At 42.1% G+C, this 23,305-nt stretch overlaps 1 protein-coding gene across 17 annotated transcripts in view; it reads left to right on the top strand.

Moving 5' to 3' along the window:
- Window positions 1-23,305, top strand: part of ARVCF (ARVCF delta catenin family member) — a 300,745-nt gene that overhangs the window by 230,041 nt on the left and 47,399 nt on the right. For 16 of the 17 annotated variants that reach the window (XM_075434691.1, XM_075434687.1, XM_075434698.1 and 13 more), the window contains 4 exons: window positions 13,996-14,113; window positions 15,376-15,547; window positions 17,789-17,806; window positions 22,203-22,274. In XM_075434691.1, coding sequence (XP_075290806.1) covers window positions 13,996-14,113; window positions 15,376-15,547; window positions 17,789-17,806; window positions 22,203-22,274 — 380 coding nt within the window. The remainder of the gene's footprint in view (window positions 1-13,995; window positions 14,114-15,375; window positions 15,548-17,788; window positions 17,807-22,202; window positions 22,275-23,305) is intronic. The other variant, XM_075434685.1, reaches the window with a different exon arrangement.

Here is a 23,305-nt window from a genome sequence, read left to right as displayed (position 1 = left end):
AAAGGTATTCTTTTGCAGATGCTAAAGAGCTGGTTTCATGGAATTACCCTGAGCCTGAAACATGGATCCAGTTTTAGCCACAAACACTTTTGTGGACACCCTCCTATTTTAAGCTGAAGTGACTAAGGGCCTATGGGAAATTAGTTAAGAACCTGAACTACCGACTATGTAGGAACCTATTTCTAATATTCCTTGCAAAGGAGCCTTTTTTGATGAGAAATTGTACTTCCATTTCTGAGAGCACCATGAGAGTAGGACAGTATGTACTAGAAGCTGGGGTCAGGAGGAGTCCTAACATGGTCTGAAAAACCTGAACCACCAATGTTGCCTAAACACAGTCTTTCATTGTGCTTTTCTTTGAGATAAAATAGTGGACGTGCCCTGTTAGATTCTTCAGCTTTATGATGAAGTCAATTAGTTTGAACAAAACTAATAAAGGTTTGACATTGTATCTTCTGTTGCTCTGAAGTGTGCTTCTGTCAGATTTCTACTGATTAGTGCATCTTCAGAAGTTGGTTCATTTCTGTTTCCTGGGCTTATGGTCTCTAAATTGCAATAACTATTCCCCTGAGTAACTTCATAAATGAAGAAAGTAATGAAAAGTGTTCTGAAAGGGCCCATTACTGAAATTATTTGCAGTCCCACTGGAAACTAAGGTCCTTTAAGTAGGCTCCAGACATCATAGGTTTTTACTTACTAGTGTCTCATTTTCTAATAGTCTTCTGCAAGAGGAAATTAGTCATGGTAGGGGATAAAAGGATTATCTGAATGAATATGAGATTCTCCAGTAAGTGTAGACAATAAATTGATCACTGCTAGACTAACTTAATCCACATCATAAATTTTTATTAGTATGTGGATCCACTTGAACTTCGACATTCCAGGGTAGCTTTGGGGGTTTGGTTGGTTGGTTGGGTTTTTTTGATGTTTAAAGTAGGTAGCTGCTTTTACAGTACAGGCAAAAGCTTGTGCCACTTTGGACATTGTGTTCTTAAGGCTGATGAAGAGGGATGTGGAGAATGGTAGTACTGAGATATGTTAGTTAGAGAACTTTTGGTATTTAAAAGTGGTCCTGATGCACTTCAGGTGCATTAGGGCAGCGGCCAGTGAATGGTGACTGCTTCTGTTGTTGAAGGGGGGAAGTGTTTTTCAGCCCTTTCATCGCCACTGTTGCAGTCAGGTGGAGTTGTGTGCTTCCTCGTGGAAGACATGAAGCTTCAGTCAGATGTGGGGCAAGGTGATTGCATGCTTGAAAGTGGTTGTTTAAGGTAAATGGAGACGTGATGGCAGACTAGCAGGGAAAGGTAATCTAAAAAAGGTAGTTTGTCTGTATCTCTCTGTGCTGTGGAGAGAGCAACTTCTCGCATAGGAAGCGGGGGGAACTGCCTTACTGTCTCCGTACTTCTTGTTGTGAGATAGAGTTCAGGACAACAAAGACCCAGGAGTAGGAGAGGTATGAGCTGTCTTTCAGCTGATTGTACTTCTAGTTGCAGTGTTGGTGATATTACGTACTTTTTGTAGAGCACTTTCAGATCTAGAGATAAAAATTGACATATCAAAAGTAATTGCCATTACTACTGTTGGAAATAATTTTGCATCGTTTGTTGAAATCCTCTGCAGCTCATCCTTAAAAGCACTAGCAAGATAAGATAGATAACACCAGCAGAGAATAAATTGTTGCAGCCATCTGTCTGACAGACGTCAGTGTTTAAAAACCCCTTTGCCTGCTCTTCTCTTGTTGATACAGTAGCTGGTCCTAGCAATTCCATTTTTCGTGAATGGAGCTTATTGCAGACTACCAACTGTTTACCAATTTGATATTTAATTGGGAGGTTGGTCCTTTTGATGGCGTGCCAGCCTCCTTTCTCCCCTTTGGATGTGAGCCTCAGGTGTGTGCTGCGTTGTCTTCCAAAACAACTGAGACAATCTTTGAACTTCCGAGGTTTCAGATGTCCTTGCAGTTTAGATATTTAAGCAGAAGATAGGCGTTATGCGTGCCGGATGGCATTCATTTCAATATTGTTTTCGCAGTTAATGAAGTTTATCAACAGATGTGGGCGAGTTTGTTTCAAACTCAGTAATTCACAGCGTGAACTGCCAGTTAATTATTTGCCCTTTTTTTTTTCCCCACACTGCTTTCTCATCATTACTTTATTCTTAATCTAAGTCTCTCCTTTGATAACATGGAGCCTTGGAAACACTTATTTCAAAATAACTGAAAACAAGTAATTAAAAAAAAAATAAAATCAACACTTATTTGCCTTTACCTCTTCTTCGAAGGCTGATCCATCCCATTTTCCTTTCCAGTCCTATCCTGTCAACAACACTTTTTTCCCCCTGTGTAATTTGTAAGACTCTCTCACTCTCCTCACTTTGGGAGTTCAGGTGCTGATGTATGTCCAGGTCTTAGTAGGATGGGGTGAGTTGTATCCTGCGTAGTCAGCTTGGCCTGCATGTGCCTGAGAGTGGATTAAAGCCTGGTATTAGCAGCACAGATAGTGTGGTGCTACAGGTATATGTGGGACAGAAGGATGCTTTAGCGGAGGGGTCAGTAATTGGGGCCAGTATCTTAGCAGACATCTGTACCTGCACCAGAGTTGCTTTACTTGGGAATTAACTTTGCAAGATAAGAGGCGTGATCCATACACTCTTATGCCCCTTACCCAAAGCTTAGGTAGTTTACTGGCTTTGTGTAGCCCTGATTTCTACCCACTTTCTGAAGTGACAAAAATCCATCTGCTATGCTTGATGTTGATTTTAGTCTGTATGGCCAAAGGAGTTGCGCTCGGGAATGGATCTGTCTGAGCTGCAATTTGAGAAAGCCCTGTGCGTGGTACTGGGCAGTGTTGGACCTCAGCTTTTACAAGCTGGAAATCGGAGAAACTGTGCAAAGTTTATCATCAAGAAAGCTGTTCAAATACTGTCTCTTTTACCATGAGTTAAATAACTCTGGGCTGATTGTGATAAGTAGTGATGTCCGTACTGAACTACCATAGCTCACATGGTAGCTCACTGACTATGTGTACGTAGACAATGTACAGGTAGCCAGTATGAATCAAAGGAAGAAAAGGCAACTGGTTAAGGTTTATATTGACTTTGGAGACCAACATTTATTTTAAGAGCTCCTTCTAAAGTCAAGCCTTCTCCCATGACTGTGGCGGTTGTAGGGATCTTTTGAATCCTGATACCATCTAGACCATGATGAGTGGGTTCTGTGTGCCATCCCACTCTGTACTTGATGTGCCAAAAATTCTTGAAACAAGTGTTTTGGGAATCCTGTATTCCCCTTTGCAAAACTAAGACTTGGCAGTGCAGCCAATTTGCAAACTATGATCAGGTAGTGAAATTTATTGCATCCTTTTTCTGTAATCTTTACCAAGAAACACTGAAGTTTTCAGAAACTAGTGTAGGTGATGATAATTTTGTCTCCATTCTTGTCCCAAGATCAGGAAAAAGGTGTTTCCTCTTCCATTGCTGTGTTTTGTTCATAGGGGCAGACTCAATGTGATGAATGGATCTGCAATGTCCATAATAATAATTTTACTACTTAAAATGGCCATGAGCCTTGTGAGAAGTGCTATCTTGGGTGTAATTTAATACAGTAAAGGTATTCTTATATTCTGTTTAACCTGTTGAGAGAAATAGATATAGTGGAAATCTGGAAAGGAACTGTAAAAAACAAAGCAAAGATTGATTTATTGAAGTTAAGTGGATTTTTGGTTATGGAAAAGTAGGACTGGGGAAGAAGTAAGGAAGACATTAGCTAGGAGAATTGTTAAATATGCACAAATGTTCCTTTATTTCATTTGAAGTACAAGTTCCATGTCTTCACATTGTATTTTATTCTTTTAGGTATGTGGAGAATGTCTCTTCTAGTTACTGTCTGGTTTGGTTTTTTTTCTTTAAACCCCTGAATCCCTACTGGGATTTGCAATCCAGAAGCATTAATTTTTAAATTGTACTCTCTTCCAGTTTAAATAATGTAATGATTTGGTGCATCTTAACAAGGTCATTTCATGATCTTTCCTACAACTTTGACCCAGCCATTAAGGTGCTTTAGGAGAAGAGCACAAGTTGAACTGCTTGTGGGATCGATGGAGCTGAGGCTAGCTCACTTGCACCCAGGCAGTGCCAGAGACCTTCGCTGTGTCTCCAGGTTTCTCCTGGACCCACCGTATCTGTGGGTCAGCGAGTGCTGCTGCAGTCACCTTATCTTGTTTGTCTTCTGTGTAGAGATCCACCATGATTCCTAGTTCTCTGGAAGCAGCAAGGATTTTAATGGTTTAAAAATGAAATTAATTCTGGGCTTAATTGCCATTTTCTGCCTAATTACTTTTAATTCTCGCTTGGATTTTTTCACTTCTAAGAGGACAGAGTTAGAACTTAGTTCCTAAATTTCCAACTTTCTAGCCTGATTCCTGTGCTAAACTGACCTGCTGTCAACAAATGTTAGATGAATTAATTTGCATAGCAAACAGATGCAAAGTGCTCCTTTTCCGGGGTACCATCTGTAGTTGCAGCATTTCTTGTCAATTCTCCAAGCACACAGAAATCCGCATCCACAAATAGCCTCAGAGTTCAGAGACCTGGCCATGGGAGTACGAACACAAACCAACTGCACCCACTTGACTTCCACTAAAAACATGCATTCTTCCGATGGAAATTGCACATAACAGCTTGTCCGACATCAGCTCCTGAGAAGAGAAGGGACAACCTGGTGGCTAGAGCTGCAGCAAGAGACTTGGGAAGTAAGGATTTAATTGCTGTTCTGCTACTGTTCTGACATAATTACAGGCAAGATTAATGGTGTAAACCTTTTTTTGGTCTAGTTTATAATAGCCCTATCTCCTTCTGGTTTTGGTGAAGTTCAGGCTCCGAAGTGCCTGAGTGGATCTAGACTTCAGTCACTGGTCTTCACTTTCCTGTCTGTAATATGGAATTGGCACCTCTGTCCTTACCTTCCCCTGAAGCTGGTAAATACCAGTAGTTCAAGGATTGTGAAGTGTTTGGTCCTAGAGACAACAACTGGGAATAAGCACCTTCTGTAGGTATAAATTAAGAGTTCAGTCCTGTGGAATCAAAACCTGAGAGTTGTGGTAAGTGTGAGATACAATGTTTGAAGACATGAGGACTGGGTAGATTCAGAGCTGAACATGTACTCCACCAGAATGAGAAATTATGTATAAGTATCTGCAGACTGCTGTTACTTTTATGTACTTCAGAGGAAAGAGGACTGCAGGAGCTTGGTGGTAAATCATTAATACTTAGGATGTGCCAAATAGAGTTTTTGTATGAGAATGTTTTAAGCTTTTTTCTGAGGAGGACAGAGAGCATTAAGGTATGTGCATGTACATCTTGTCCTGTAGATGTAACTTGCAGTGCTTCAGGCATACGTAACAGTGCTTAATGCTAAAGGACTCATTCCTCGAGTCCTAATATCTTTATATACTTGTGAATATACGTATGCGTGCAAACACCTACAGCACACACTGCGTGTAGCAGGAGCGTGTGCATCTGTGAGGCATGTGGAGGTAAAGATGGTTTGCCAAAGGGAATCTGCAGTTTTGTTTTGGCAGATAAGTTTTCTTTCTTTGCACCCTGGAAACGACTGTATGAGTGTCTTGGTGATACTGATGTGTCCATTTTTGCTTCCTATCTCTGTGTGCTGAATTTGAGGAAAGAAAGGAAGAAAGCCAGCTATTTATGCCCTCCTTTCTTATTAATGATTAATGTATGGCTTTTCTCTGAAGAAAAGTGCTTGGGAATTAGAGCTTTCGAAGTAAATTACCTTCAAGTTCTATCCATCTTGAAATCCTGCAGGCATGATAATAGCGTGTGGTGACAGTCATATAGTGTTTGTCTACCTGCACTCTGTTGTGCCTACCTGCACTCTCATATACTTAAGGCAGCCTTCATCTCCAGCTGACTGAAGTAAGAAGTCACTTAAGTGCACATCTTTGACCTGGAAATGCTGTCTGGTGAAGAGCAGGGCACAGGAGATGAAGCTCGGGTGATGTTGCTACAGTGCTGCCAGCCGAGCTGCCCGTGGTGTCCGGGGAACTTTGCTTACTGAAGCTTGGCAGGACAGAGAAGATGCATAAATACAAGTTTTCAGGTGCTGGCTTTTCTCTTTTTTTATCAGCAGCAAATTAGTAATTGAACTTCGTGAGTCTAGCATTAGTACAGAGACCTCCTTGTGGCAGCCACACTTGTGCCCCATTCCAAAAAGGATTCTTTGACAAAGTCATTGGGTTGACTTTTAATCGGTGTGCTCCCCTGTCATTGCTGAAGTAGTCCTTTGGTATGCTTTTGTAGGGCAGTTACTTAACCAAGGAGGCCTGGATAGGACTTGTTACACAGCTTAGCAACTCCCTGTCCCACCCAGAGGAGGTGAGGGCAGGTGCTGCCATGTCTCTGTCCACCCACCCACCGTGCCTGGGGGCTGGTGCACTCATGTTGTTCTCATATTGAGTCCAGCCTTTGGGAGATTGCTGCTCCAGAAGCGGGAGCTAATGATGCTGTCAGTGTTTTGTTGTGCAACAGGTACTTCTCAACTGGAATTTCAACAAAGGAGTAGGTTTAGAAAGAGATGAAAACTGGAAGGAAATTTGCTTGTGAATCTTCACTTCGGAGGCAGCAAACAGCACAGAAAAGGGAGAAGCTTATCTACCCAACCCAGACTGGAAAAAAATCCAACTCAAGTTAAAAACCCACACAGTAGAGAGGAGTGAGCAAGGCAGTTTCTTAATTAGCTTGCTGATACTGTGCAGAATCACAGCATATGGCTGTCCTGGGGCATATACGATGAGCAGAGCGTTTAATTCATGCTAGTAAGGAGCTGTTAGGGTTCCTCCTGACAGTTCCTGATGTTTAGCTTGTAATATAAATAAATTATGCATAGATTTTAGCAGCAGAGACATAACCTAGTTACATGCAATCTTAATGCTTTACAGTCAAATCTGAAGTATAAATTTAAAATTGGTCACTTGCTTATGGCCTTCTGTCATTACTTAGGAATGAATCTAGGTCCCTTGTCCCTTGGCTGCCAGTAAAGGGAATCTACAAAAACATCTGTTGTTGTGGTGGGATGAACAGCAAGACTGAAACGAAGCTCACTGCAGTCACTGTGATGGCCATTGTTTGCTTTGGAAGGCATGTGAGCCATGATCCTTCATTAGATAAATACCACCTCATTTTTGTATTTTTGAGATTCTTTTCACATTGCAGCAAGCATGTGTGATAAAGCGAGCAGAGCCCCTTAGCCTTTCCTCCAGGCAGAGACTGGAATAATTTGGAGGCTGCATAGCTGCTGGGCATCATGGAATTCTTGTGTACTGCGTTTCTGCATCGTTTTGCATTACAAGAGGGCAAGCTAAGGCCCTCCAAGTAGGTCACGCAGGAGGTAACCAGTCAGCATTTTCCTCAAAAGGCATTACATGATGTTTGGGCATAGAAAGGCACAAAAACAAAGGACGGACTTGACATCTGTACCTTGTTCAACCGTACTGCTGGCTGTTGAGCCTCTGCTTATTGCAGCTCTGCTGGAGCTCTTGCAGATAGTGCTGACATGAATATGAGGCGTGACAGTGTGCTTTGTAGATGCCTTGCTCTATGCCAGTGGTGCTGAAGCACAGACTAAGCTTGGGAAGTCCTTTTTCAGAGGTGGCGTTTGGTATGTCCTCTTTTGATCATTTGACCAACTAAACAAAACCAATCCCTTTATTCAAACAGCTGGCAGGGTTTTACGTGGAAGGCAGCCGGGGCGGCTACACTGCTTCTCTTTTGGGTCTAGCTGGGAAGTGGGTGCTTCAGTGGAACAGAAATCTCCAGTGGGATCCTGCACAGGTCTGATACACCTTTTCTCAGTTGAACAGCTGCTCCCTACCTAGCATCACCACCAGCAGAGCTCCCCTATCTTCCTGTTCGTTGTATTTGGACTTTGGCTTCTTCCTATTTTCTTGACCATATTCTCTGCTTGATTTCTGATTCAGCTGTCTACTGCCGAACTCCGTTGCGTTGTATAGGGCTCTTGGACCAGTGCTGCCTGGATCCGGCTATCTTTCTGTCACAGGCAGCTTATTTCTTTTTCTGTCTTATTTTCAGAACAATGAACTTAATACCAATTAAACTTTCTGGTATTTCATGTGAACTGAAGTATGAAATTCATTCTATTTCTGCATTAAATGATGGAATGATTTTAAAATGCTGTATATTCCTCCTTTGGGACATTAAGTACCTAGATATATGCTCGGAAATAGAGTACATTTACTGCAACTATTATTTATCAGTCTCTTTTGGCTGACATCCAAGTAAAAATTTCTTAATAGTGAAGCAAAGTGTGGGTGTGGAAGGGTGTTTTGTAAGGCTTCTGACTGTTGGAGTAGGTGGACAGAACAACTAATGTGTTTAAATTAGACGTGATAACCTTGTCAGGTTTTTATCAGCTGGAGTATGTAAAACTCGATGTCTGGTCGGCGAAGCCTTGGTGCTGGTGTTGGTGAAGGTCTAGCGAGGTGTATGTATTGCCTGCCAGCTCCACCCCAGCACTGCCATAACTCAGCCCGGGTGGGAAGGGCCGCTCGCTCAGCCCACCGGGAAGCCCCAGTTGGTTGTAGCTCTCTGAATTGTAACGATCACAGGAATCCTTACCTTCTTCAGCAGTGTGGAGACAGACTCTATAGGAGCCAATGTTACTTTTGAGCCTGACAATAGAAAAATTAGAAGGTAGTTTAAAGTAGTAACAAGTAGGATTCTTATGGGCAATCTGAGACCCTGCAGCGTGCACGGAGAGGCTGTTGAAAAGAGCTCATCACTGTCTGAGCTTCAGCTCTTGTCCATGCGTCTTCTGAGAAAGGTGGAGATGTTACAAGGAGGATACCTTAAAAATGTCCAGTTCAGCTTTCTATTAATATAAGAAAAAAAGTCTCCAGGCTGTAGTCTTTGTCCCCAGCTGGGTCTCTAAAGAAAGTGCTTTTTACACCTGCCGAACTGAAGCGGGGTGGTAAGTGTGCAGTACTACTCTAACCTCCAGCTTTCAGCTTCATCTGCAGCACTGTGGGGTAGCAACTGATGGCCCTTTCCAGCCAGGTGACAGACACAGCAGTAGTCTTGGAAATACTAGTTTTAATGTTCAAAGAACAAATGTGTGTCTCTGATGCTTGTATTTTCAAGTTTCTCTTTATCATTAGGAAAAAAAAAAACAAAACACACAAAAAAACCACAAACCAAAACTCTCCACATCTCCACGCTATCTTTCAGAGAGCGCAGTGAGAGCATTGCTACGTGATTTGCATTGAAGTAGTGCAAATTAAGTGCTGTGCGTTTAGTTACTTTTAAATCTTTTCTCTTGAGAATAATTTTCATGTGGGGCACAGATAGTAGTAGCAGCTCACCTATCCGAGAGGTGATGAATACCAACTCTGTTCTGCAGATGTAACTGTTACATTCAGACTTGCAGATCATTAAGACGACTATTTGGTGGTAATGATAACCTTATCTAAAGCATGAACAGATTTCTCAACACATTGCCCGCCATTTTCTGAAGTCTTTAATACCAACAGACTGGATTCCTAGCCTGATGTGTTTCTACGCTGGTAGGTATTTACTTTTATTTAACATTTACTTAGTGCTCCTCTGTTTTGTTTTCCCAGGGAAAGCATTTATTTGAACATCCTTACAAATCCTCTTTCACTAGTCCTGCCTACAGTCTGGACTCGCAAGAATTTGAGGAAGAATCCAGGTCCCTTTTTCCAGCTAAAGGCTGGGCATTTAAAATCTCTGGAATTAGATTTGTGCTTTACTGTTTTACATAAAAATCAGCCATAGAGTTGGTTTCCTTCCTGTGTACTTTCAGTAACATGGACAGTAATTCCACGTCTTGCTCCTAGAATTGCTCTTTTGAGTGTATTGTATATATTTATGGCAAGCATGCTGTGAAGCTTTCTATTACCCTTTGCAGTGTGATGTGAGAAAGATAGTATTCTTGGTTTTAGAATACATTTTTCATTTAATGGACTCTTGGAAAAGTATTGAAAAGCAGGGAGAGTCAGGGAAAGATGCAGAAGCCTCTCTGGGGGTGAAGAGACAAGGCCAGGGAAGCAGGCTGTACAGAACACCAGAGATGAATGGCAGGTATTGTTCATTGCTGTTTTGTATAAAAGTAGTTCAGGTAGGTCCTCCTCCTTGTTCCCACCCATTTGGACAGGCAGTCAACATTCTTTTCATTTATAACAGGATTTTGCCCATCATCAGTGCCTCAAAAGCCCTGCAGAGATCCTATCTCAAGTTATTCAAACTTTAAAATTATCTTTGACTTCAGCTATAGAGGTTCTTGATGTTAAACTGGCCTAGCAAGCAAGTCACTGAGATAATGTGTTTAAAATCTTTGGCCCATTCCCGTTGTATGCCTGGCAGCCTAGCTCCGAAGTAACAGGGTTAACAAGCACCTCAGCTGGGGTTTTGGCTTCCTTTTCTATTCAGTGTCTTGTATCAAATACTCCATCCACTGAAGGATTAATTTTCATCTGATACAAAGCGATGCTTGTCTAATGTGTAGATAAGTTCAGTGAAAAGCAAAATGCTCTACTTTATCCAAGTCTTGCATATCTGTCTGTTGCGTGAGTTTCGGGAAGTTTCTGCCCTGGGCGAGGCTTTGCATTCCTTCTGTGGAGTGTCACCCTGTGTAAGACAGCTACAAATCTGTCTGCTGGAATCTGTCGCCTCTGTGTTGCTTTTCATCACTCTTGAAAGAAGGGTGTTTAGAAACTTTAAAAGTTTCCTTTGGAACAGGATTTAGTTACGTCTTTCATTCCATAGCATGTAATAAATCTGTAAGATGCATCAAGAACAATTCCAGTGCAGAAGTGAAACTGGAAGAGATTTTACCTGACATCGGTCAGTGGAGTGCGATACCAAGTTGGCTTATTGTATTGCAGTTTCCATCCTTTTTCATGACCAATACTGGCACTAGTTCTCTTATCCACCTAATCACTTTTGTCTCCACACTACAGTCCATCCTGAAGACCAAATTCAATCTGAATTTGACTGATGACTACCAGGTGATGTTTTTCAAGGAGGTACATAGGATAGAGTCTTAACATCCCAAGGTAGACATGCAACCTGGCATTTTCCTGGGTTGCACGAGCTTTTGAAGGTTGCTCTGGATCATGGAAACCAACCCTGGGAGCTGCTCTTCTGGGGTTGCCTGGTGACAGCTTATTCAAAGCATACTGTCTTCTTTTTCACCATGCCCACCTTTGCTTAGTGCTTAGGGACATTTGTCGTACTTGTGCATGTATCCGAGATGCAGATATTGCCATGGGAATTGGGAGATCATTGCTGCCTTCGCAGTGTTGAAGCAGCAGAAAGAGCAGACTCTGAAGCAGGTGCTGGTCTCCCTGGACGTAGTCTTTCTGAGATCTGTGTTGCCTAGACTTCTGTGGAGAGGAATATGAGCTGAGCTCTCCAGTAGGTCTGGGTTATAGTCACAGATAAGGAAATGGGTTTTGTTGTTCCATGTTAGATAAATCCCATGGGCTGCAGGAATCTCATTACCCAAGGAGGGAGGACTAGCTGCATCCCAGGAGTGCTGGGTATTTATAGAGCAGATGTTCCTGCATGAGATGTTCATAAGGAGACATTTTCTGATGTGTTAGTTACAACATTGGAACTGCAAAGTTTGATGTCTGGATAACTTATTCATAGCATTAATTAGCTATTAATTTGATCCTGCAGAGTTTTCATGCTTATTTATGTGTGATATGTGGGAATTTTTTCTTGAGGCATTAATTTTCAGTAAATTTTTCCATAGCCGAAGATACAGCAAGTGATATCAGCAAGCCACACTCTTACTGATGCACTTTTATAGTATCTTCTTCAATTATAACCTTATTAATGTCCACCTTAATATTAATCCTAATACAGATCAAGAAATAAGAAAGGAGGATACAAAATACCGTGATGCTTTTGATAACCAAAGCAGTAAAACAAATGTGCTACAAGTGTGGTAGCACACATGGACCGTAGAAAAATCTCTCGTGAATGGGCCATGGGGCAAGAAAAGTGTGAAGAAATTTTTTGGCAAAATTTGATTGATTTATTTTTTGAAGTCTGCAAGCTTTCCTCGTGTTTTAGCTCTCTATTTCTAAGACTTAATGAGGGAATATGAAATGTGATACACAGCTTCAGATAAGATCATTTTTAGTGCATTTCTGTCACCCTCTAGCTTAATAGGTAATGTTCCACTTTAATAGATGGGCTTGGAGGTGGAGCTGCTGTCGTTTATGGTTACAACTCCTGAAAGGTATCATGGAAAATCTGAATTCTAATTCCAGTTTTATAAAGACTTTACATTAAAATTTGCAATTGGGCTTTCGATACAGAAGGATTAGTACAACTGGAGATGGAAAAACAGCATGTAGAATTCTCTCTCATATATCCCGTGGAATCATATTTTAATGTCCACTTTAACTGGCTTGTATCAGCCACTGCTAGAGGTGAGGCTGCGTGTTATAATTTGGGGAAAGGATTCATTTATCTGTGCATTTCATTTGTGTTCTTAATTGAAAGTTAATGTGCTGTTAAAGCAACCAGCTCACAATTAAGTTGTCTTCAGATTTTGAGAGGTCTCTGAGAAAATGTGTTTTTTTCTTCATCATCCAATTAACATACAAGCCTGCCTGGGTGATGGGGGGACATGGGAGGGGACTATGATTGATTTGTTAATTACTTGGAGTTTGGCAGTCACTCTAGTTAGTTAAAAAGAAAAATTGGCTGTATGATCCTAATAGCAGAAGGTAATGATTGTGTCCTGATCTTCTGAGAGCTAACCTTACATGGGTCTGTGGAATTCAGACCCTGCAAGCTGAAAGGTTGGCTGTCGTGTTGTCAAAATCAGTGCATTACAGCTTTGAGAAAACTTCCCATACAGGTTTTGCCAGCGAGCACTAGTAAGAATCATTTTGTCACTTCATTCTCCCCAAAAAAGAATAGTAGGGGGGAGGCAATGTTTGGAAAATTGGCTTGAATTTTATTTATTTATTGGGTAATGGTAGGTTGATGCTTATGCAAGGCTGGGACTTCAGTATGCAGTGTGCATGCCCACTGGACAAGTGAGGCTGAGCTCATAGCTCCCCTTTGAACAATGTCTGCATTGATATGTGCAGCTTCAACAACGCCGAGTAGCCTTTCACTGCTCTGTCTCGCATCTTCTACCTATGCCATTCCCTTGTGCAATGTTTTGAGACATTTAAAGCCATATAAATATACTGGCTGTTGTCTTCTACTTTCTAAACATGACTGATCTAGGCTTTGTGCTGAATCTGCTGTACACAGTGTGAAAGGTGGGCTTTAAATGTCAAAACATGGGATTTAAACTGGGTGGCAGTAACTACCAGTCAGAAAGCTGGGGATAAAGAATAGATTTGGAGAACCTTTGAGCAGTGAAGCAGACAGCAGTTGTACATGGTGACTCCCATCTGGCTTCTTTGGAACAGATGGGGGCCAAAGAAAGCAAAGAACAATTTTATATACAGATTGATTAAATAAAATGTAGCTTACTGTACATCTGGTTTTAATCTTTTTCATTTTTCAGTTTCTGTGGCCATGAATACTGCTGAGCAGTCTTGTGATTTTGCATCTTTTTCTTCAGGTGGTGAAAGCATTTTTCAGATTAAAAGTTCTGGCTTTGAAATTAAATTTTTGGGTTGCATGTTGTTTTCTCTGAAGACTCCTGTCCACCTTAAGGTATATCACTGGACTCACCAGCAACTGTTTGTAGGCACCTCTGTGACCGTGATCCCCTTTTCATTCAGATTCAGGGAGCTGCAGATGTGCATTGTCCATATTTCACAGAGACTTAATAGGTTTGTCAGACTACTTTGCCTCTAAACTGTTCATTCTAGGTAATGGGCTCTTAATTGTAACATAAATTGATGCACCTTCAACTTTATGGTGAAGGTTAGAGGGCTAAATTTTCTTTTAAATCTCTCCTGTTAGGAATGTAAGTTCAGATGGAGCAGAAGCACGCAGAAGACTAAGAGAGTGTGATGGCTTGGTGGATGCCCTCCTTCATGCTCTACAGTCTGCAGTTGGCAAGAAGGATACAGACAATAAGGTGAACTTGAGTATTAAAACTTAATGGACGTTTCCATAAATTTAAGTTGGAGTATTGCACTGGGATCTGACTTCTGTTTGCTAGTATCAGAAGGGGATTATGCTTGCCTCGGAAAATGTAGTAATTATCTTTCTTTCATCTCTGTCATGATATCCATGGCACTACTGCTGTGTTACCTTCTGGGACTCATGAGGTGAGCAAAGGCAAGTGGTTGTAATAGGTGGGGAGAGTAGTCCTCTGTTATTGTCAGTGACATTATTGCTATTGTTCTGTTTTACTTAATTAACATCTATAAGAGCAGTCTCCGAATCCGAATTGAGTCCCATTGTATTGTGGTTTGCACAATACCAGCAAAGGAGTCAGTTCCCATTTTAAAGACTTTATTCAGCATGGTCTCTTAAGGACTATAGTGCTTAGACATTAAGGTACGTCTTCAGACCTGCAGCACTTTCATTCTGGCTTTTTTTTTTACTTAGTTGCAGATTTTCATTAATCTGTTTTTATCACCATCTCATCCTGTGCCGCTTAAAAGCATATTTATATGTATAAGGAAAATCTGAAGTTTAACCTGTTTAAACAAAAAAGTGTATGCTATTGCTTTATAACACCAATAAGGCTTGTAAAGCATCGTTATTTTATTCTTTCTGAGTCCCACCATGTGATGGACTGTACAAGGGAATTCTAAAGCAGTGTCCCTTGATCAGATCATGTTGGCAGTGGATTTCGTAACCACCTGGTGGTTTCCATTCCAGCCTACAGAGCATTGCTCTTGTCAGAACCTGATGTGCCATGGATTAGCTATTACTACAGGACAATGTGTGTTCTCATTGAAATCCTCACAAGGCCTAGGTTTTGACCCAGAGAAAGTTTTAATAAAATGGGCCCCTTGGGGATTGTAAAGGTTGGAAGAATGAGAGAGAGGCTTGTATTAAAGTAAGATCCTTATATGATCATTTTTTGCTGTGTGTTTGATCTTTTGGTGAATTGTATTCTTTATGTAAGATGAGGTGGTATTTTTGATTAGAGAGTTTTCATTTTGAATGGGCGCCATTTATGAAGTACTTCACTTTTGGAAGAATAAAATTGTTTTAGAACAAGAACAAACCGTTATTTAAGGGGTCTTGACTAAATCTTCCTTGAAAGTTACTTTCCTGGGGCAGGTGGGCTTTTTTTACATTCTCCCACACCCGCCACTGTATAATACAATGATGTGCAAATAAGAGGGCGCAAGACTTATTATAACATAAATTCCTCTGTAACAGTCTGTGGAGAACTGTGTGTGCATCATGCGGAACCTTTCCTATCATGTCCACAAAGAGGTCCCCGGAGCTGATAAGTACCAAGAACTAGATGCCAGTCAGACTACAAGCACGGGAGGCTCTCAGAAGAAGAAGAAAGATGATGCTGGTTGTTTTGGTGGGAAAAAAGCTAAAGGTACGTGTTGTAGAGAGCTCAGAACTGGAAATGGGTTTGGGGGTAAAATTTGCTCTGTAAGGCTGCTCTTGCAAGCGCATTCATCATGCTGGTTTAGAATGATGCAGTTTGTGGAGGTATGTGTTTGTAGTGTCATGGCATGTGTTCATCTCCCTTGTAGCATTACTACTAGATATTTGGAAATTTTTTCCACGGTTGCTATAGTTTTGTTTGGCTTTGAACAGGAGTGCTGCATGCTGACATGACACTCTGTTGTTGGACAAAGGTGGATGTGGTCTGCCTCTCCTCTGCGTTGCTGTGTTCTTGCATCTGTCAAATCTATGCTTAGTCCACTTGCTTGGCTGTATAGCACGTCACGGCCTCTGGAAGCCAGGCCAACATGCGTTCATCCCCATGCATGGTAGTCCTGTCTGTATGTCTTCCGTGCCTCCAGTCTCTCACATTTGAAAACAAGCTAAAAGCCTACCCTCCCACTCACAGCCAAAACAGACAACCTCCTAATTCTGTCACTGTTTCAGTAATTTAAATTGCAAACGTGATTTTGTAGCTTTTAATTGTCACTCACTTTTAGACCTGTTCTCTCCTCTGGGGCATGAGTGTTGCAAATGAATTTCATTACAAGAGAGGATTAATTGTCTCAGTAACCCCCCTTCCATCTTTCCTTTAGAAAGAGACACTCAAATTGCATCAGTTTTCTTTGTTGTTTTAGAGAAATTACTATTCCAGACTGAATTCAGAGATAATTAACTCCATTTTCTGTCTAGGCTTCATTCTCCTCATTCATGTGTAGTCACATCCTGGCTTACTATTTATAGCCAGGTCTAAGGAAGGTTTTGGTCCTGAAGAGCCTGTATGGAATTGTTTGAACTTGACGGACTGTGTGCTGCACATTACTCTTCGTTTGATCTGGCCTGTACATGTTATTAAAATGTTACATGTTTACATATGTGTCAGGGAAGTCATCACAGTGTGAACTTGCTTTTGCAGACTAGTCTGTCATCCACTGGATTTAAACTGTGTTAAAAAACAAATAATCATGGGAATCCTTAAATGACTGGGGGCGGGGAACTGAGGAAATAATTTTACCTGCCTGGCCAGCCTGTTCTCACAGTGAGTGACTAAAACTTCAGTGTGCTGTCCTTTGGAAACCTTCAGCATGTGCTGACTCGAGCCCATTGCTGCCTCTTGCAGTCCCTGTTGTTTTGCTGCTTGAGAGCAACACAGTCAGTGAAAACATTTTTAGACATAAAAGCTATGACTGTGCACAGTGGGAGGAGGAGAGCATGCTGATTGAGAACTGTCATCGTCCTGTCGCTGATGGTGGGAAGAGAGCGCGCTCGGGTGGCGTTCCTCTGTTGAGCATCTGCCTCTTTCCTCTGGGGCCCACCCGTAGGTACCCCCTGTCTCTGTACGCCTCGGGAGTTTCTGTTCATCAGCCAAAGCATCTGAGCATCTTTCGGAACAAATCGGTCTCAGAAGTCACCTGACACTGAGGATGAACCCGCAGATTTCAGCAAGCAGTGCAGGCGCTCGATGACAGCTTGGGTTTGGCTCTGTGTGTTCAGCAGGAAATGACAATTTCCAAAGTATTTTTTTATGTTCTTTTTTTTCCTCACCTTCGCAGTGCTCTTTTAAAGTGTGCTGCTCTCCTGAGGGAAATCAACTGGTAATAATGCTGAGCTCACAGCTGGCAGTATGTAGATCAGAAGGATAGAGGGGCACAGGGAACTGTTGGGTTTAAAAAAAATTTTAAAATCCATTAATAAATGTGCTTTTAAAGTCATAAAGAGGAACTTCCTTTTCTCACTGTTAAATTTGTGTGACTACCTGGTTGAACCTGCCTTAATTTTCTCAGCCTAGGACTTCAGAATAGTTCTCTCCCCCTCTTGTTCACTTAATCTTGCAGTGTTTCCATGTTTATTTTATTTCATGGTCATTGATCATAGCATTTCAAACACCTCTGCAAAGGGCTAGTCACACTTCTGTGAGCACCTTTTCATTTAATGAAAAGAGGAAGAGAAAAAAAAGCTGTGCACATAGACTGTTTTTCAGCAAGAACAAAAGGGAGAAAGTGGAATATCTTGGTTTAGTTTTTTTAACTGGTGGAAGTTCTGTAGTATTCTTGCACTACTCAGGTTCTGAACCTATTCTGTGAATTTCTGCCTCTTTGTGACTGTTCCTTTGTATTTTCTTCCTTCCTGTAAATTTTTGTTTTTCTTTTGCTGCTTTTCTGGTAATTAGAGGAGTGGTTCAATCAAGGTGAGTCTTTGCAATACTTTCTTTTCATCATCGCCATAATATGCTTTGTTCAGCTTTTACACGCAAGGCTAAGAGCTGAGATCAAGGTCTTGTTCATTCACCTTCTCCTCTGCTCTCCCAGTGCATCATCCATTTCAGTAGGCATGGAAATCCTCTAATTGAGTGAGCGTTTTCAGTTGGTTCTTCCCACACTGAGAGTAGAAAAGATAAGGTTTTATTCATTCCTGGTGTAAGTGCAGTAAGGGAAATGATTTGCAACTGGCCTGATCACCCCCTGACAGAGGGAACACCTAAGCGTGCAAGTTGCCTCACCTGCGCTGTCAGATCGAAGCACAGCATTGCTAGCTGGTCTGGGTAGCAATAGCCATGAAGACTCAGTAGCTTGGGTGTGTGTTCTCAGGGATCCTTGGTATTTTGTCTGCTTGGGCATGCCTGCCTGGGCTGCTGCATGTTCGTTACTGGTACTCAGACTAGCTAGGTGAAGCTGCGCCCCGTAAGTGCCTCAGGGGATGCAGCCTTTAGTTTCTCATCCCAGCACAAGAAGTAAAATTGCAATTGGAATACACAAGGCTGAGGCTGAAGTTTGCCTCCCTCGCTGCTTGGCTGGGAAGTTGTTAGGCTGTGAGTGCCCCGGAGACTTCCACTGTGTTACTGAGACTGATTCAGGGGTAAAGGCAGGGTTGCTTTCAGTTTGTGACATTTGCTTCAGATCAGTGGGTTCTGGAAGGCTGAGCCAAAGGAGAAATGTTGGGGGGAGGAAATCTAATTGCTCCACCCAACAAATTGTGCTGGGTAGTGATCTGAGAGACCCATTTCAGATAATGACTGGTGAGCCTGTGGAGGACGGGCATGTGGGAAAGACAGAGCTCAGCCCTTGCTTTTTGTCGCTCCACTGCAGCCCCGTTCAGTGGGTGCATTAACTGGGGTGTGGGGGGTATTACGAAGAATCTATTTCCCTTCAACTTTTTTTTTAACCAGAAATAAAGCATTTGGGAATTAATCCTTCAGCAAAAATGGTCTAGCTGAATAGCTGTTCTGATTATCCAGTAAAGCAAAACGACATATGAGGAAGATCAACAACACATTAGTGGTTAATAACGCGGGGTCACACTGCAAAGTCCGTACTGAGTTTCTGACAGATTGAAAATGCTGAAGGTCATGTTTTGGTTGTTTCTTACATAATGAAAAGTAGCAGGAGGGGGAGAGGGAAAGCATTTTAATCCCACTGTTTTGGAGACTAAATTGCATCTTGCACAAGCAAGTCTCATGTCAGGCACTTTTCCCAAACCAGAGTGTGGTGCCAACTCCTACAGCCAGGTCTCATAAAACAGACCTGTTAGCGGGCATGTTCAAAGCTGTCTGTCTCTTGGCAAACTTTGGAGCCTTGTTGCTGATCCAAGAGCGTTATCTTTTCTCTGGCATACCTTGGGCTGGAAGACTTGGGGAGCAGGGAGATGCATAGAAGGGCAGAAATTGAAATGTATAAAAACAGGGTCTGAAACTTTTCTGTTGCTAGCATGGTCATTTCAGCATCCCTGTGCACTAGCATTACTGACAGTCTGAAGTGACAGAGGGATGGTCAGAACTACAGAAGCTGGCTGTCAAGCTGGTTTTCTCATGGTATCAGTTAGGCCAGGGGATGGCTGAGAGGTTTGTAATTGGCAGGCTCTTAAACCTGCTAAATTTGGTCACCTTTTTAGAAACTCCAAACCAATATTTGTGGGTGTTGTGAAAATCAAATGGGAAAAATACCAGCTGGACTGCAGATTGAAACCTTTGCCTTCTAGCTGGATTTATTTTGGAGTCGTCTTAGAGCTTGGTCACCTTCCCTCTAGAAGAAAACCCTGGAAAATGTAGGTGCTTTGGGTATTGCTGAACCTGGCCCTTGCTCAATTTGATTAGGCAAGTAATTTGTAGAGTTGAAATCCCCCTTGGTTAGAACTCTGTGTTCTGAATTGCTTCCATTCGTAAACAGCTGGCTGCTTCTGGTTTGAACAGACGCGGTTTTGCCTGTGAGGTGGGTTCGTTTCTCAGAGGGCTGAGAGACAAACTAGCAAAGGCTTTGTAGAAGACAGCCAGTATTTGCAGCCTGGCCTAGAAATTGTGAGACAGCAACTGAAGATCACAGAGCACAGGTGGAGTGTGCTGTCGTAATGAAAGATGGTTTAGTTCATAGGCAGCTGCCTCTGCATTGCTAGCTCAAAAGATACAGCAGCCAACACTGCTCCCCTGGACAGTCTCTTGCTTAAAAAGTTGTTCACGAATACATACTGCTTAGTAAACATTACACAAGAAAGAAGGGAGCTCTTACTGTGCCATCTCCATTCTGCAGGGCTAATAGAACTACCAAGCCCCAACCTTTAATTTATAGAGAACTTCTGAAATGAGTAGCTGTGTTGAATAATGTCTGGCTATCCAAGTAAGTGTTCAGAGTTTTAAACTAGCTAATGCCAGAGACGTGAAATTCAGGGTCATGTGAAAAAACAGTTTGTCCTACTTGTAGATAAGATGGAGTCACATTTATTGCTCTGCCTTAAGTCTGTAATCTTCCCTAAACACTGACTTCCTTCAGTGCTTTTTTTTTTCCTCCCTCTGCCCTGCTTTTTGCTGTCAGTGCTCTGAGGGTCAACAAGGGTTTGCAGCCAATAACCGGGTTCAGCTGCCATTATGAAATGCAATGGCCTTCAGTGATGCACAGCATTTTTTCCTTCTGATATTTGGTTCCCCAGGCAACATGCTTCTGGTGCTTTCATGGAGCAAAAACTTGATGGAGGGCTGCAGCTAATTCCTGTCCCTTCCTTTAGAAAAGACACCTTTCAAAGGAGTGGCACAGTACCTGGCTGCATGACCTTTTGACAGCTTGGATGGGCTTTTTCATAGCCTGTATAATTAAGCAGATTATTTCGGATGAACAGAATTTCTAGATGCATGTTTTGTTTTGTTTTGCACAGTAGTTAAAGTTGGCTGATACTCTGTGTTGGCATTTCAAAACAAAAGTGTGGTATTTCCAAAGAAAGGGAGGGGATGGAATAATATCTTGAGGCCTTTCTTTTTCCCCTCTTGATATTATTTCTAAATATTCATATCGGTATTTACAAGCTCTATTTCTTCTCTATGTAGTATTGCATGTGTTTGTCCTTTTGCCAAGAGAAAAGGTAGAGTGGCCCATTGAATTCACTGTGCAGAAGCTGTACCAGCTCCCTGCTGTTACAGGGCAGGGATTGGCCTTTCCCATTTCGTGACCTATTCCAGGTCAAGCATCGGGCTAATCTCTACTGTTCCACACTTTCAAGGACCATTTTCCTGTTTGCTTTTAAGCATCCTGCCTGGTGGAGCTTTCAGCCCTTCCTGTGAACCTCCATTAACAGCCTGGTTAAGTCCCTGTTCAGAAGCCACCTCTGGCAGCTTAACTTGTGTTGTTCTGAGTTCATCTCATCGCACCTGCTTCCCCTGCTCTTGAGGGAGAGGGACTAAATAACTTGGGTTTTCCCCTCAAGATAATTTGAGACAGCTAAATTGTGCACTGCTGTCCTCAAAAGCCACGCAGATTCCTGCACTTCAGAAGCTCTCTCTCTGCTGTCCGTGCTTTCTGAGGCAAGGTGCCTGCTCAGCCCACAGCATCCGTGTGGGCTTACCCAAGGGAGTGTGTCTCCTTGTCGGGAGAGGGGGGGATGAAAATTAACCCTTTCCTCCTCAGCTGTTTACATAACCTTGAATTACCAACCTAACTAAAACTGAAGTCCAGGTTCTGCTTTCTGTGAAGGATTGTAGAAACTAAAGCTGATGTAACAGTTTGAAACTCTTAGGAACAGTATGGAATTGTTTCCATTAGTTTCTAATAAATAGTCAAAATGGCACTTTATTGGTTCAAGGGCAGTTCAAGGTTAAGTCTTTGGCTGCTGTCTGTACAATATATTAAATCTAGACCTTCCTGCCTCATAGCTGCAATGAGAATAGAAGCTACAAAGCAAGCCTGGTGTATATTGCTCTGCTGCTCAGTTTCTGCTTCAGCAAAGTTTCAGGTCAAAATACCACTGAGAAAATAACAAGTAAATACTGGGCTTCTGAGGGAGGGGCTTAGCTCTGCCAAGAAGGGAAATGGCACAGTTTTCCAAGACTTTTAGCACTCATTAAGAGTGACCCACTGAAATGCTAGTGCAAAGCATGTTTGCAGATCAACCTGAAAGTATCACGGATTTTTGTCCCTAAATTGCTCACGCTAAAACTACAGCTATGCAGCTGGATTGCGAGTCAGATATGTACGCATGTGGGTAATAGTCTGTGATTTATATTCTGAGTCTATATCTTCTCTCATCTTGTAGATGCACATGACCCTAACTTAACCTGTCACTGTGCTGACAGTCTTTTCCATCTGTTGTCTGATTTTTCTGCACAGGAAAGAAGAATGGAGATTTGGACAGGAATTTTGATACACTTGATTTGCCTAAGCGGTCTGAAGCAGCAAAAGGTAATGCTAATGTTTGTGCTTTTGGAAATAACAAGTAGCCTGGGACCTGGAGGCTCTTAAAGGAACTTGAGATGTGAGCATATCGCACTGATCTTTCTTTTGTATTCAGTTAATTGAAATAATAGATGTGCCAGAGCTTGTTGTTACCTAGTATTCAATACTGGATGTAACCAGCTTTTATATAAAGCTGCTAAATGGGTGGAATCTTGTAGAAGCCCATCTGATTTGGTGTTAGGTGATTGCAGCCACATAGAGGAGTGAGTGCATCCTCTCTTCCTTTACAACTCCATTTGCAAATTGCCTGCACTAGACGTGAATGTAAGGAGTTGTGAAATGCATTAGGTGAGTGTGCTTATCACTAACCTTTTCCCTTCCCTGGCATCTCTGTGTTTCTTCAGTGCTCCGACAAATTGGAGAGTGAGGGCAGGGGATGAGTTCACTTAACTATCAGTAAAGACAAAATAAATCTTCACCTGAATAGAGTACTCCTCCCTGTCTGTAGAGAATAGTACTTCTAGTTTTCCAAAATCGGAAGGTTCACAGAAAAATTCTCCTGCATTGCGCCGTTGTGTTTCAGCTCTGGCAGAGGTGAAATCTTCCACAAACAATCTGCGTTCCCTTCCTGCATGCGCTGTGCTCTTTTTAATTGGAGATTAGGAGATTATTTGGGATCTCGTCAGACTTCTTACAGCATTGGGCGGTGTTTTGAGACTTGCACAGGTTTTCATTTGAAGTTTGTGCAATGTCATTGCAAAGATTCAGCCATCGTCATGGCAACTGCTGCGTTGCCACCCTGCCAGCCTAGCCTTGCAGGAGAAGCTCTCTCGTAGCACCCTCACCTCAGTGATCTGTGAATACCCAGAACTACCTCAGTATTCCTCGGAAGGAAAACCTTAAACTCTTCCTGCATCACTTGCACAATTTCAGAGAGTATAAAGAGACCGTTTGACTCAATGGAGAGATCCTTGGAGTTGAGATAGCTGAATTATGCTACTTAAGTGACCTTGATCGAATCAACTAATTTGTGCTTC

The sequence above is a fragment of the Opisthocomus hoazin genome, chromosome 13 (genome assembly GCF_030867145.1).
Source record: "Opisthocomus hoazin isolate bOpiHoa1 chromosome 13, bOpiHoa1.hap1, whole genome shotgun sequence".
NCBI lineage: Eukaryota > Metazoa > Chordata > Aves > Opisthocomiformes > Opisthocomidae > Opisthocomus > Opisthocomus hoazin.
Note: the sequence above shows the minus strand (reverse complement) of the source record. Positions and strands in the feature narration are given on the sequence as shown.